This window comes from Staurois parvus, unplaced genomic scaffold (assembly GCF_062004578.1).
Source record: "Staurois parvus isolate SC_StPar_1 unplaced genomic scaffold, SC_StPar_1.0 ptg002898l, whole genome shotgun sequence".
NCBI classification, from domain to species: Eukaryota; Metazoa; Chordata; class Amphibia; order Anura; family Ranidae; genus Staurois; species Staurois parvus.
Genome location: NW_028320694.1, coordinates 42,248 through 54,331, shown reverse-complemented (window position 1 = coordinate 54,331; position 12,084 = coordinate 42,248). Strand labels below are relative to the sequence as shown.

The window sequence follows — 12,084 nt, the reverse complement described above, 5'->3', positions numbered from 1 at the left end:
ATGGAAGGAAGAAAAGATGGAAGGATGGAAAGATGGAAGGATGGAAAGATGGAAGGATGGAAAGATGGAAGGATGGAAGGAAGGAAAGATGGAAGGATGGAAGGAAGGAAAGATGGAAAGATGGAAGGATGGAAGGAAGAAAAGATGGAAGGATGGAAAGATGGAAGGATGGAAAGATGGAAGGATGGAAAGATGGAAGGATGGAAGGAAGGAAAGATGGAAGGATGGAAGGAAGGAAAGATGGAAGGATGGAGGGGATGGAAGGAAGGAAAGATGGAAGGATGGAGGGGATGGAAGGAAGGAAAGATGGAAGGATGGAGGGGATGGAAGGAAGGAAAGATGGAAGGATGGAGGGACAGGAAGGAAGGAAGGAAAGATGGAGAGGATGGAAGGAAGGGAAGATGGAAAGATGGAAGGAAAGGAAGGAAGGAAAGATGGAAGGATGGAAGGAAAGGAAGAAAGGAAAGATGGAGAGGATGGAAGGATGGAGGGGATGGAAGGAAGGAAGTTATGATGGAAGGAAGGAAGGATGGAGAGGATGGAAGGAAGGAAAGATGGAAGGATGTAGGGGATGAATGGATGGAAGGAAAGATGGATAGATGGAGGGGATGGAAGGAAGGAAAGATGGAAGGATGGAGGGGATGGATGGAAGGAAGGATGGAGGGGAAGGAAGGAAGGAAGGAAGGAAGGAAGGAAGGAAGGATGGAGGGGATGGAAGGAAGGAAAGATGGATAAATGGAAGGATGGAGGGGAAGGAAGGAAGGATAAGAAGGGAAGGAAGGAAGGAAGGAACAAAGGATAAGAAAAGGAAGGAAGGATGGAAGGATGGAAGGAAGGAAGGAAGGAAGGATAAGGAAGGAAGGAAGGAAGGAAGGAAGGATAAGAAAAGAAGGAAGGATGGAAGGAAGGATGGAAGGATGGAAGGAAGGAGGGAGGGAGGGAGGATGGATAAGAAGAGAAGGAAACATAAAAGAAAAAGACTAAAGACTTTGAGAGGTAAAACAAGGAAACAGATATAGTAAATGAAGGAAGGAGGGATTAGGATTTTCCATTTCGGTGAGATACTCTCAAAGAGTGAAGAACTTTGTAAAGGGATGCAGACCCTGCACCTTTCCTCATTAGAAAACTGCAAGTCCGTCAGCCGATTCATAATGAAGAAGTCGCCTCCATTCAGATTTACTCTGAACATTGACATTACGCAACAAACATTTTTTCAGAGCAGAAACTTGAAGGAATCTGCAACAAAGTTTGTTCAAATCCCTGCAATGTGCGTTGATCACCCGGGGGGGGGGGGGGGGGGGGGGATTGTTTTTTATCGCCACTTTCATTTCATTGCTGCCAGATTACAGATACGTCTCGGTATCATTTTTCTTGGTACTCTAGGAGGTCATTAAGTTCTGAGAAGGTCTCTGAGAATTAGTGACCGTTAGCTGCTATGCTCCATGGATGGAGGTCCACATGCCTTACAAAATAAATGTTGGCGTTCCTCTCCACCTACCTGGATGTCATTGGAGGTGGGGCTGTGGTATGGCCGGCGGAAAATCTCCGTCATATTTCTCAGACAGTCCACAGTGGATAGAATATCTCCGCTGTAACTGGCTCCTTCCTGAGTGATGTCTACGAGATTCTGCAACACTGCCGAGACTCCTTCTCCTTTCTGCCCCCTCTGAGCTTTAGTCAGGTGATCCCGAATCTGGAACAGTCAGCACATAAAATAAACCCAAACTGAGCTTTTCAATATAGCCGAAAAAACAATAATATTCAGCCTGTGGTAAGTGATGGACCTCTGGACCACCTCATCATGTTTGGATCTCTCAGAGAGAAGTGGTGAGACCTCTGTGCATGAGTTTTCAGGTCAGTACATCTGTTGTGGCCAACACAAGAGGTTCCCACTCTCCTTTATGGAATTTTTATTCATTTTTCATCTTCCAGAATTCAAGAATAGCCGGAACATTGCAAGGTGGCCAACAACTCCCAACATTTCAACATGGACCAAACCAAAACCAAGGTCAATGACAGGGGAACTCATTTCTGAAATCCAAAAGAAATGTAATAATCCAACAGGCAACTAAGCTCACCAGACCCCACCAATAACTACAAATTACAGTAACAATTTGGGTGTATTGATCCTTTACAGGACACAGTTTGAAGGATCGGTCCAATCCCAAACCGATCTATTAGCTGTAGGAAAACATTGGTGGTTTAAATAATCCTCCGGCTTATTATTTCTTTCAGGAACTCTAGGAAATAGGTCTACCACCTGTCCTACCTGCCCTACCAATCCTACCTGTCCTACCCTTCCTACCTGTCCTACCTGCCCTACCAATCCTACCTGTCCTACCTATCCTACCTGCCCTACCTATCATACCTATCCTACCTGTCCTACCTATCCTACCTGCCCTACCTATCATACCTATCCTACCTGTCCTACTTATCCTACCTGCCCTACCTATCATACCTGTCCTACCTATCCTACCTGTCCTACTTATCCTACCTGTCCTACCTGCCCTACCTATCATACCTATCCTACCTATCCTACCTGTCCTACCTGCCCTACCTATCATACCTATCCTACCTGTCCTACCTATCCTACCTATCCTACTTATCCTACCTGTCCTACCTGCCCTACCTATCATACCTATCCTACCTGTCCTACCTATCCTACCTCTCCTACCTCTCCTACCTGCCCTACCTACCCTACCTGTCCTACCTATCCTACCTGTCCTACCTGTCCTACTTATCCTACCTGTCCTACCTGTCCTACCTATCCTACCTGTCCTATGTATCCTAGCTGCCCTACCTGTCCTACCACATCATCAATGTACAAAAATAGCTTCATTGAGAGGTGACTTGAAAACACCATTTTGAACATTTCATCCTTTCTCCAGAAGTCTCTCCAGCGGTGATCTGAGTTTCCAGCCCCACCTACCAGGTAAAATAAGGCAATAAAGCCTGAAGAAAAAAATGGAAACTAAAGCAGCCACCACATCTAGGGACTAGAAGGATTACCTACATACAAAGCCATCCACAATTCTGGCCTCCCCTTCCCTTTTCTGCCAATTCCACCCCACGAGGTTCCAGTTGCCCAGCAATTCAAAACACTAACAAAAGCATACTGTTCCATCCGCAAGTCTGCCGATCCTTCCACTAGCTTCCACTCAGTGTCCGTTCATTGTCCTTCACCCCTCCCTGTCAATCCCTCCACTGGCCTTCACTTAGTGTCCTCCTCTGCTCCCTACCAATTCCTCCACTGACCTCCACTCTGTGTCCTCCACCCCTCTATGCCAACCCCTCCACTGGCCTCCACCCCTCTCTGCCAACCCCTCCACTGACCTCCATTTATTGTCCTCCACCCCTCTCTGCCAATCCTTCCACTGACCTCCATTCAGTGTTCTCCACCCCTCTCTGCTATCCCTTTCACTGGTCTCCACTTAGTGTCCTCCTCCACTCTCTACCAATCCCTCCACTGGCTTACACACTGTGTCCTCCACCCTTCTCTGCCATGCCCTGAACTAGCCTACACTCAGTGTCCTCCACCCCTTTCTGCCAATCCCTCCACTGGCCTCCATTCAGTGTCCCTCACCCCTCTCTGCCTGTCCATCCACTGGCTTCCAATCACCCAAAAAGTCTAAAACACAACAACATACAAAGCCATCCACAACTTTGCCCCGAGCTACATCACCAAGCACATCTACAAACATCACACAAACCGTCCACTTTGCTCCACCCAAGGCCTCCTGCTATCTAGACCCCCTCCTCTCCTCCTCCCATGGTCACCTCCAGTGCTTCTCCAGAGCCTATCCCATTCTCTGGAACTCCCAACCCTAATCTGTCCAGCTACCCACATGGAAGAAAAATATATTTGAAATATACAGTTGCAAAAAAAAGTATGTGAATCCCTTGGGATTACGTGGAGTTTTGCATGAATTGGGCATAAAATGTGCTCTGAACGTCATCTAAGTCACAACAATAGAAGAACACAGTCTGCTGAACATAATACTACACAAACATTAGATGTTGCCATGGTTTAATTGCACATAACATGTAAACATTCACAGCGCAGGGAGGAAAAAGTATGTGAGGCCCTAGCTTAATGACTTCTCCCAGAGCTAATTGGAGCCAGGAGTGAGCCAACCTTGACTCCAATCAGTGTGATGATATTGGATGTGTTGCTGACACCTGTTTTGGGTTTACTGGTTTCAAGAAGCACTGTCTGATGTGAACCATGCCTCGCAGAAAAGAGCTCTCAGAAGACCTACCATCAAGAATTGTTGACTTGCATGAAGCTGGAAAGGGTTACAAAAGTATCTCCTTGAGCCTTGATGTTCCTGTGTCCACGGTAAGACAGACTGTCTACAAATGGAGAAAGTTTAGCACTGTTGCTACTCTCCCTAGGCGTGGTCGTCCTGTAAAAATGACTGCAAGAGCACAGCGCAGAATGCTGCATGAGGTAAAGAAGAATCCCAGAGTGTCAGCTAAAGACCTACAGAAATCTCTGGCACATGCTAACATTTTTGTTGACACATCTACAATAAGGAAAACATTAAACAAGAATTGAGTACATGGGAGGACACCACGGAGGAAGCCATTGCTGTCCAAAAAGAATATTGCAGCGCGTTTGAAGTTTGCAAAAGAGCACCTGGATGTTCCACAGCACTACTGGCAGAATATACTGTGGACAGATGAAACCAAGATTGAGTTGTTTGGGAAGAACACACAACACTATGTGTGGAGAAAAAAAGGCCCAGCACACCAACATCAAAACCTCATCCCCACTGTGAAACATGGCGGAGGGAGCATCATGGTTTGGGGCTGCTTTTCTGCCTCAGGGCTGGACGGATTGTTGTCATTGATGGGAAAATGAATTCCAGAGTTTATCAAGACATTTTGCAGGAAAACGTACGACCATCTGTCCTCCAACTGAAGCTCCGCAGAGGATGGGTGATGCAACAGGACAATGACCCAAAGCATACAAGTCATTCAACAAAACAATGGCTGCAACAGCACAGAATACGCCTTCTGGAGTGGCCCAGTCAGAGTCCTGACCTCAACCCCATTGAAATGCTGTGGCATGACCTTAAGAGAGCGATTCACACCAGACATCCCAAGAATATTGCTACACTGAAACAGTTTTGTGAAGAGGAGTGGTCCAAAATGACTCCAGATCGTTGTGCAGGTCTGATCTGCAACTACAGGAAACGTTTGGTTGGGGTTATTGCTGCCAAAGGAGGGTCAACCAGTTGCCTCTTCGTGAAGTCTAAAAGGCTGAAGTGTTACTTTCTCCATCAACTCATCCCTCGGGGTTATTACGTTTATACCACTTGCCCCTCCCTATCAGATTGTAAGCTCTCACAGTGAGTAGAGCCCACCTAAGGCTGGCCATACACGATACAATTTTCTGCCCTATTTCCTTTAGATTTACCTTCAACTATGTAGTGCACGGGCCGGCCTAATTGGATACAATTGAAAGTGTTGCTCGGTTTGACCTCATATTATATGATTTTTGGTAAATCTAAATCAAAAATCTCAAGAAAATTGTATAGTGTATGGCCGGTCTTACCCTGTTGACCTGATTGGTAACACAAGGGTTGCGGCTCAATAACTCCTGTATAATAATAATAGTCAGGTGCAATATATAACAATTTTGTCTTTGCGTTTCGATATAATGAGGCCCTCCGCCCAATCAGGCGATGTTTTTTTGCATAGCTCTGGCAGACAATAGTATTGCGTGGAATGCGGCTGACGCGCTCTCGCCGTAATGCCATTTCCTTTGAGCTCGGAATTGTTTCAGCGCAGGAAAACCTTTGCACAGCCGGAATAATGAGCTCACAAAGGTGCCTATAATTTAGAAGGAATTACAGTGGCCTGCTGGGCACATTACACATCCCAGCCGAGGCTCCGAGGATCCGCAAAGAGGCTTTAAGACTCCACAACGTGTGTTATTACTGTGTGCAAAGTGCTTCGGATTACAGAGGAAACCTGGAGGAACAAATTGAATTAAATGAGAAATAACAAGACTGCGGTGAAATGCCAGAGACTTTATTTGTTTCTTACCATCTGCTGAATATTCCGGTAGTCAAGGGAGACACATTTGATGTATGTTGGAATCTCCCAGTACGCCTCTCCCACCTCATCCAGAACGCACTTCCGCAGAATGAGACCTGAAAAGGGAGAAAATGCACTTCGTCTAGAATTACTGCTTTAAAGGGCACCTGTCTTGTATCGCATCACTGAGAAGGCAGCCTATCCATTCGATAGAGAGCGGTGACATCACTGAGAATGCAGCCTATCCGTTCACTAGAGAGCAGTGACATCACTGAGAATGCAGCCTATCCATTCACTAGAGAGCGGTGACATCACTGAGAATGCAGCCTATCCGTCCACTAGAGAGCGGTGACATCACTGAGAAGGCAGCCTATCCGTCCACTAGAGAGCGATGACATCACTGAGAATGCAGCCTATCCATTCACTAGAGAGCGGTGACATCACTGAGCATGCAGCCTATCCATTCACTAGAGAGCGGTGACATCACCGAGAATGCAGCCTATCCATTCACTAGAGAGCGATGACATCACCGAGAATGCAGCCTATCCATCCAATAGAGAGCAAAGACATCACCAAGAACGCAGCCTATCCATTCACTAGAGAGCAGTGACATCACCAAGAATGCAGCCTATCCATTCACTAGAGAGCGATGACATCACCGAGAACGCAGCCTATCCATTCACTAGAGAGCGGTGACATCACAGAGAATGCAGCCTATCCATTCACTAGAGAACGGTGACATCACTGAGAATGCAGCCTATCTAATCACTAGAGAGCGGTGACATCACTGAGAATGAAGTCTATCCATTCACTAGAGAGCGGTGACATCACTGAGAATGCAGCCTATCCATTCACTAGAGAGCGGTGACATCACTGAGAATGAGCCTATCCATTCACTAGAGCCTATCCATTCACTAGAGAGCGGTGATATCACCGAGAACGCAGCCTATCCATTCACTAGAGAGCGGTGACATCACCGAGAACGCAGCCTATCCATTCACTAGAGAGCGATGACATCACCGAGAACGCAGCCTATCCATTCACTAGAAAGCGATGACATCACCGAGAATGCAGCCTATCCATTCACTAGAGAGCGGTGACATCACCGAGAACGCAGCCTATCCATTCACTAGAGAGCGGTGACATCACCGAGAACGCAGCCTATCCATTCACTAGAGAGCGGTGACATCACCGAGAATGGAGCCTATCCATTCACTAGAGAGCGATGACATCACTGAGAATGCAGCCTATCCATTCACTAGAGAGCGATGACATCACTGAGAATGCAGCCTATCCATTCACTAGAGACCGGTGACATCACCGAAAATGCAGCCTATCCATTCACTGGAGAGCGATGACATCACCGAGAATGCAGCCTATCCATTCACTAGAGAGCAGTGACATCACTGGGAATGCAGCCTATCCATTCACTAGAGAGCGATGACATCACTGAGAATGCAGCCTATCCATTCACTAGAGAGCAGTGACATCACTGAGAATGCAGCCTATCCATCCACTAGAGAGCAATGACATCACCGAGAATGCAGCCTATCCATCCACTAGAGAGCGGTGACATCACCGAGAACGCAGCCTATCCATTCACTAGAGAGCGATGACATCACCGAGAATGCAGCCTATCCATTCACTAGAAAGCGATGACATCACCGAGGATGCAGTCTATCCATTCACTAGAGAGCGGTGACATCACCGAGAACGCAGCCTATCCATTCACTAGAGAGCGGTGACATCACCGAGAATGCAGCCTATCCATTCACTAGAGAGCGATGACATCACCGAGAATGCAGCCTATCCATTCACTAGAGAGCGATGACATCACTAAGAATGCAGCCTATCCATTCACTAGAGAGCGATGACATCACTGAGAATGCAGCCTATCCATTCACTAGAGACCGGTGACATCACCGAGAATGCAGCCTATCCATTCACTGGAGAGCGATGACATCACCGAGAATGCAGCCTATCCATTCACTAGAGAGCGATGACATCACTGAGAATGCAGCCTATCCATTCACTAGAGAGCGGTGACATCACCGAGAATGCAGCCTATCCATTCACTAGAGAGCGGTGACATCACTGGGAATGCAGCCTATCCATTCACTAGAGAGCGATGACATCACTGTTCCTCGTATTTATCTAAATTGTATTTTCTCATAATGATTCCATAATATCAGCACTACCACCTTGTGACAATGGAAGGGGAAGGGTCTCAGGAAGGACAATGGAAGGGGAAGGGTCTCAGGAAGGACAATGGAAGGGGAAGGGTCTCAGGAAGGACAATGGAAGGGGAAGGGTCTCAGGAAGGACAATGGAAGGGGAAGGGTCTCAGGAAGGACAATGGAAGGGGAAGGGTCTCAGGAAGGACAATGGAAGGGGAAGGGTCTCAGGTAGGACAATGGAAAGGGAAGGGTCTCAGGAAGGATAATAGAAGGGGAAGGGTCTCAGGAAGGATAATAGAAGGGGAAGGGTCTCAGGAAGGATAATAGAAGGGGAAGGGTCTCAGGAAAGATAATAGAAGGGGAAGGGTCTCGGGAAGGATAATAGAAGGGGAAGGGTCTCAGGTAGGACAATGGAAGGGGAAGGGTCTCAGGAAGGATAATAGAAGGGGAAGGGTCTCGGGAAGGATAATAGAAGGGGAAGGGTCTCGGGAAGGATAATAGAAGGGGAAGGGTCTCGGGAAGGATAATAGAAGGGGAAGGGTCTCAGGAAGGACAATGGAAGGGGAAGGGTCTCAGGAAGGACAATGGAAGGGGAAGGGTCTCAGGTAGGACAATGGAAGGGGAAGGGTCTCAGGAAGGACAATGGAAGGGGAAGGGTCTCAGGTAGGACAATGGAAGGGGAAGGGTCTCAGGAAGGATAATAGAAGGGGAAGGGTCTCGGGAAGGATAATAGAAGGGGAAGGGTCTCAGGAAGGATAATAGAAGGGGAAGGGTCTCAGGAGGGATAATAGAAGGGGAAGGGTCTCGGGAAGGATAATAGAAGGGGAAGGGTCTCAGGAAGGATAATAGAAGGGGAAGGGTCTCAGGAAGGATAATAGAAGGGGAAGGGTCTCAGGAAGGATAATAGAAGGGGAAGGGTCTCAGGAAGGACAATGGAAGGGGAAGGGTCTCAGGAAGGATAATAGAAGGGGAAGGGTCTCGGGAAGGATAATAGAAGGGGAAGGGTCTCGGGAAGGATAATAGAAGGGGAAGGGTCTCGGGAAGGATAATAGAAGGGGAAGGGTCTCAGGAAGGATAATAGAAGGGGAAGGGTCTCGGGAAGGATAATAGAAGGGGAAGGGTCTCGGGAAGGATAATAGAAGGGGAAGGGTCTCGGGAAGGATAATAGAAGGGGAAGGGTCTCAGGTAGGACAATGGAAGGAGAAGGGTCTCAGGAAGGACAATGGAAGGGGAAGGGTCTCAGGTAGGACAATGGAAGGGGAAGGGTCTCAGGAAGGATAATAGAAGGGGAAGGGTCTCGGGAAGGATAATAGAAGGGGAAGGGTCTCAGGAAGGATAATAGAAGGGGAAGGGTCTCAGGAAGGATAATAGAAGGGGAAGGGTCTCAGGAAGGATAATAGAAGGGGAAGGGTCTCAGGAAGGACAATGGAAGGGGAAGGGTCTCAGGTAGGACAATGGAAGGGGAAGGGTCTCAGGAAGGATAATAGAAGGGGAAGGGTCTCGGGAAAGATAATAGAAGGGGAAGGGTCTCGGGAAGGATAATAGAAGGGGAAGGGTCTCAGGTAGGACAATGGAAGGGGAAGGGTCTCAGGAAGGATAATAGAAGGGGAAGGGTCTCGGGAAGGATAATAGAAGGGGAAGGGTCTCGGGAAGGATAATAGAAGGGGAAGGGTCTCGGGAAGGATAATAGAAGGGGAAGGGTCTCAGGAAGGATAATGGAAGGGGAAGGGTCTCAGGAAGGACAATGGAAGGGGAAGGGTCTCAGGTAGGACAATGGAAGGGGAAGGGTCTCAGGAAGGACAATGGAAGGGGAAGGGTCTCAGGTAGGACAATGGAAGGGGAAGGGTCTCAGGAAGGATAATAGAAGGGGAAGGGTCTCGGGAAGGATAATAGAAGGGGAAGGGTCTCAGGAAGGATAATAGAAGGGGAAGGGTCTCAGGAAGGATAATAGAAGGGGAAGGGTCTCAGGAGGGATAATAGAAGGGGAAGGGTCTCGGGAAGGATAATAGAAGGGGAAGGGTCTCAGGAAGGATAATAGAAGGGGAAGGGTCTCAGGAAGGACAATGGAAGGGGAAGGGTCTCAGGAAGGATAATAGAAGGGGAAGGGTCTCGGGAAGGATAATAGAAGGGGAAGGGTCTCAGGAAGGATAATAGAAGGGGAAGGGTCTCGGGAAGGATAATAGAAGGGGAAGGGTCTCGGGAAGGATAATAGAAGGGGAAGGGTCTCGGGAAGGATAATAGAAGGGGAAGGGTCTCAGGTAGGACAATGGAAGGAGAAGGGTCTCAGGAAGGACAATGGAAGGGGAAGGGTCTCAGGAAGGACAATGGAAGGGGAAGGGTCTCAGGAAGGGTAATGGAAGGGGAAGGGTCTCAGGAAGGATAATAGAAGGAGAAGGGTCTCAGGAAGGGTAATGGAAGGGGAAGGGTCTCAGGCAGTACAATGGAAGGAGAGGGGTCTCAGGAAGGATAATAGAAGGAGAAGGGTCTCAGGAAGGATAATGGAGGGGGAAGGGGCCCAGGCAGGACAGAGAGCCCTGCCGCCTTTACCTGTGGCGTTCCGTGGGCACCGCACCTCGGCCATCTCTCCCGCCGGAGTCTCTTGCCAAACAAGGGAAGCAAAATTTTCCTCCGGACAAATCTCATGAGGCTCTGAAAAGACAGAGAGATCTCCAGTTAAAGGTCACGTCTGTTGGCCGGGCCCCGCCTCAGGCTTCCAGCTCCTCACTCTCGTCTAGCGGTAATGTCGGAGCGATGAGGAACTTTTTACTGGCAGAAGGCCGTGCCGGGAGAGAGACGAACATTACAAATATCCAAAGATGGTGAGAACGTTCCAGATGGTGTCATCTGCTGCTGATTAAATACGCTGAACTAAAGGAGTTGTCATTAACGTTTTCCTGGAGTCACTTATGATAATTAGAGACGAGAGAACTAATGGACCCGAACCGCAAACTCAACCAAACCGGGTCAATTCATAAATATCGATCGATCTGACTGACGATCGGCCAACAATGGGAGAGCAAGGGGTTTTTTTTTTTGAAGACCTTTAATGTCTCGCATTATAAATGCGTGTTGTGTCTCCAGCCGCAGATCAAAGCCCAGCGCACCAGACGCACCGGCCGGCACACTTGAATACTGGATTCATCTATTTTGTCCCCTCCCCCCATGGAACCTGCAGATATACCGACTGCACAACATGGAGATGAAATGACCACAACAGCCACAGACCACAAAGAAACAATGAAACATTGATAAAGTACCCAACTCCATAACCGATACATAACATGACAACTCTTGGGTTCTAGGAGAGGGTCTTTGGTGTCCACCAGCCTAAAAGATTGACCATGAGCCAACCCTACCCCCAGCTTCCCCCCACCGGCTCAAGGCCAGCTCTAAGCTGACCATTTTCTGCCTTTCCAAGGGATCCAACCTCAAGAAAAAACAACTGATATCAAAAGCAGAAGCACCATCCCGCCAGATGGGCCCCACATTTTGTGTCCATCCCTATAGTCCACGGATCCCCGAAGACCCCCAACCTGCCAAGCTGCCCATGAGTTGATATATAAGAAATGAGAGAGGGCCACACTTCTGGAGCGATCTATAAATCACCACAGTGCCTACTTCTGTGGCTCCTCCTAACCAGAGCGTCCTCCACCCCTCTCTGCCATTTGCTCCATTGCCTCCACTCAGTGTCCTCCACCTCTCTCTGCCAATCTCTCCACTGCCCTCCATTCAGTGTCCTCCACCCCTCTCTGCCAATCCCTCCACTGACCTCCATTCAGTGTCCTCCACCCCTCTCTGCCAATCCCTCCACTGACCTCCATTCAGTGTCCTCCACCCCTCTCTGCCAATCTCTCCACTAGCC

The 12,084-nt window shown here is 48.4% G+C and overlaps 1 protein-coding gene across 1 annotated transcript in view; it reads right to left on the bottom strand.

The window, feature by feature from the left end:
- Positions 1-12,084, bottom strand: part of ADGRB1 (adhesion G protein-coupled receptor B1) — a gene marked incomplete at its 5' end in the record, with an annotated part of 91,931 nt that overhangs the window by 41,950 nt on the left and 37,897 nt on the right. The window contains 3 exons of the mRNA XM_089666904.1: positions 1,499-1,693; positions 6,055-6,161; positions 10,770-10,871. Of these exons, the coding sequence (XP_089523030.1) occupies positions 1,499-1,693; positions 6,055-6,161; positions 10,770-10,871 (404 nt within the window). The remainder of the gene's footprint in view (positions 1-1,498; positions 1,694-6,054; positions 6,162-10,769; positions 10,872-12,084) is intronic.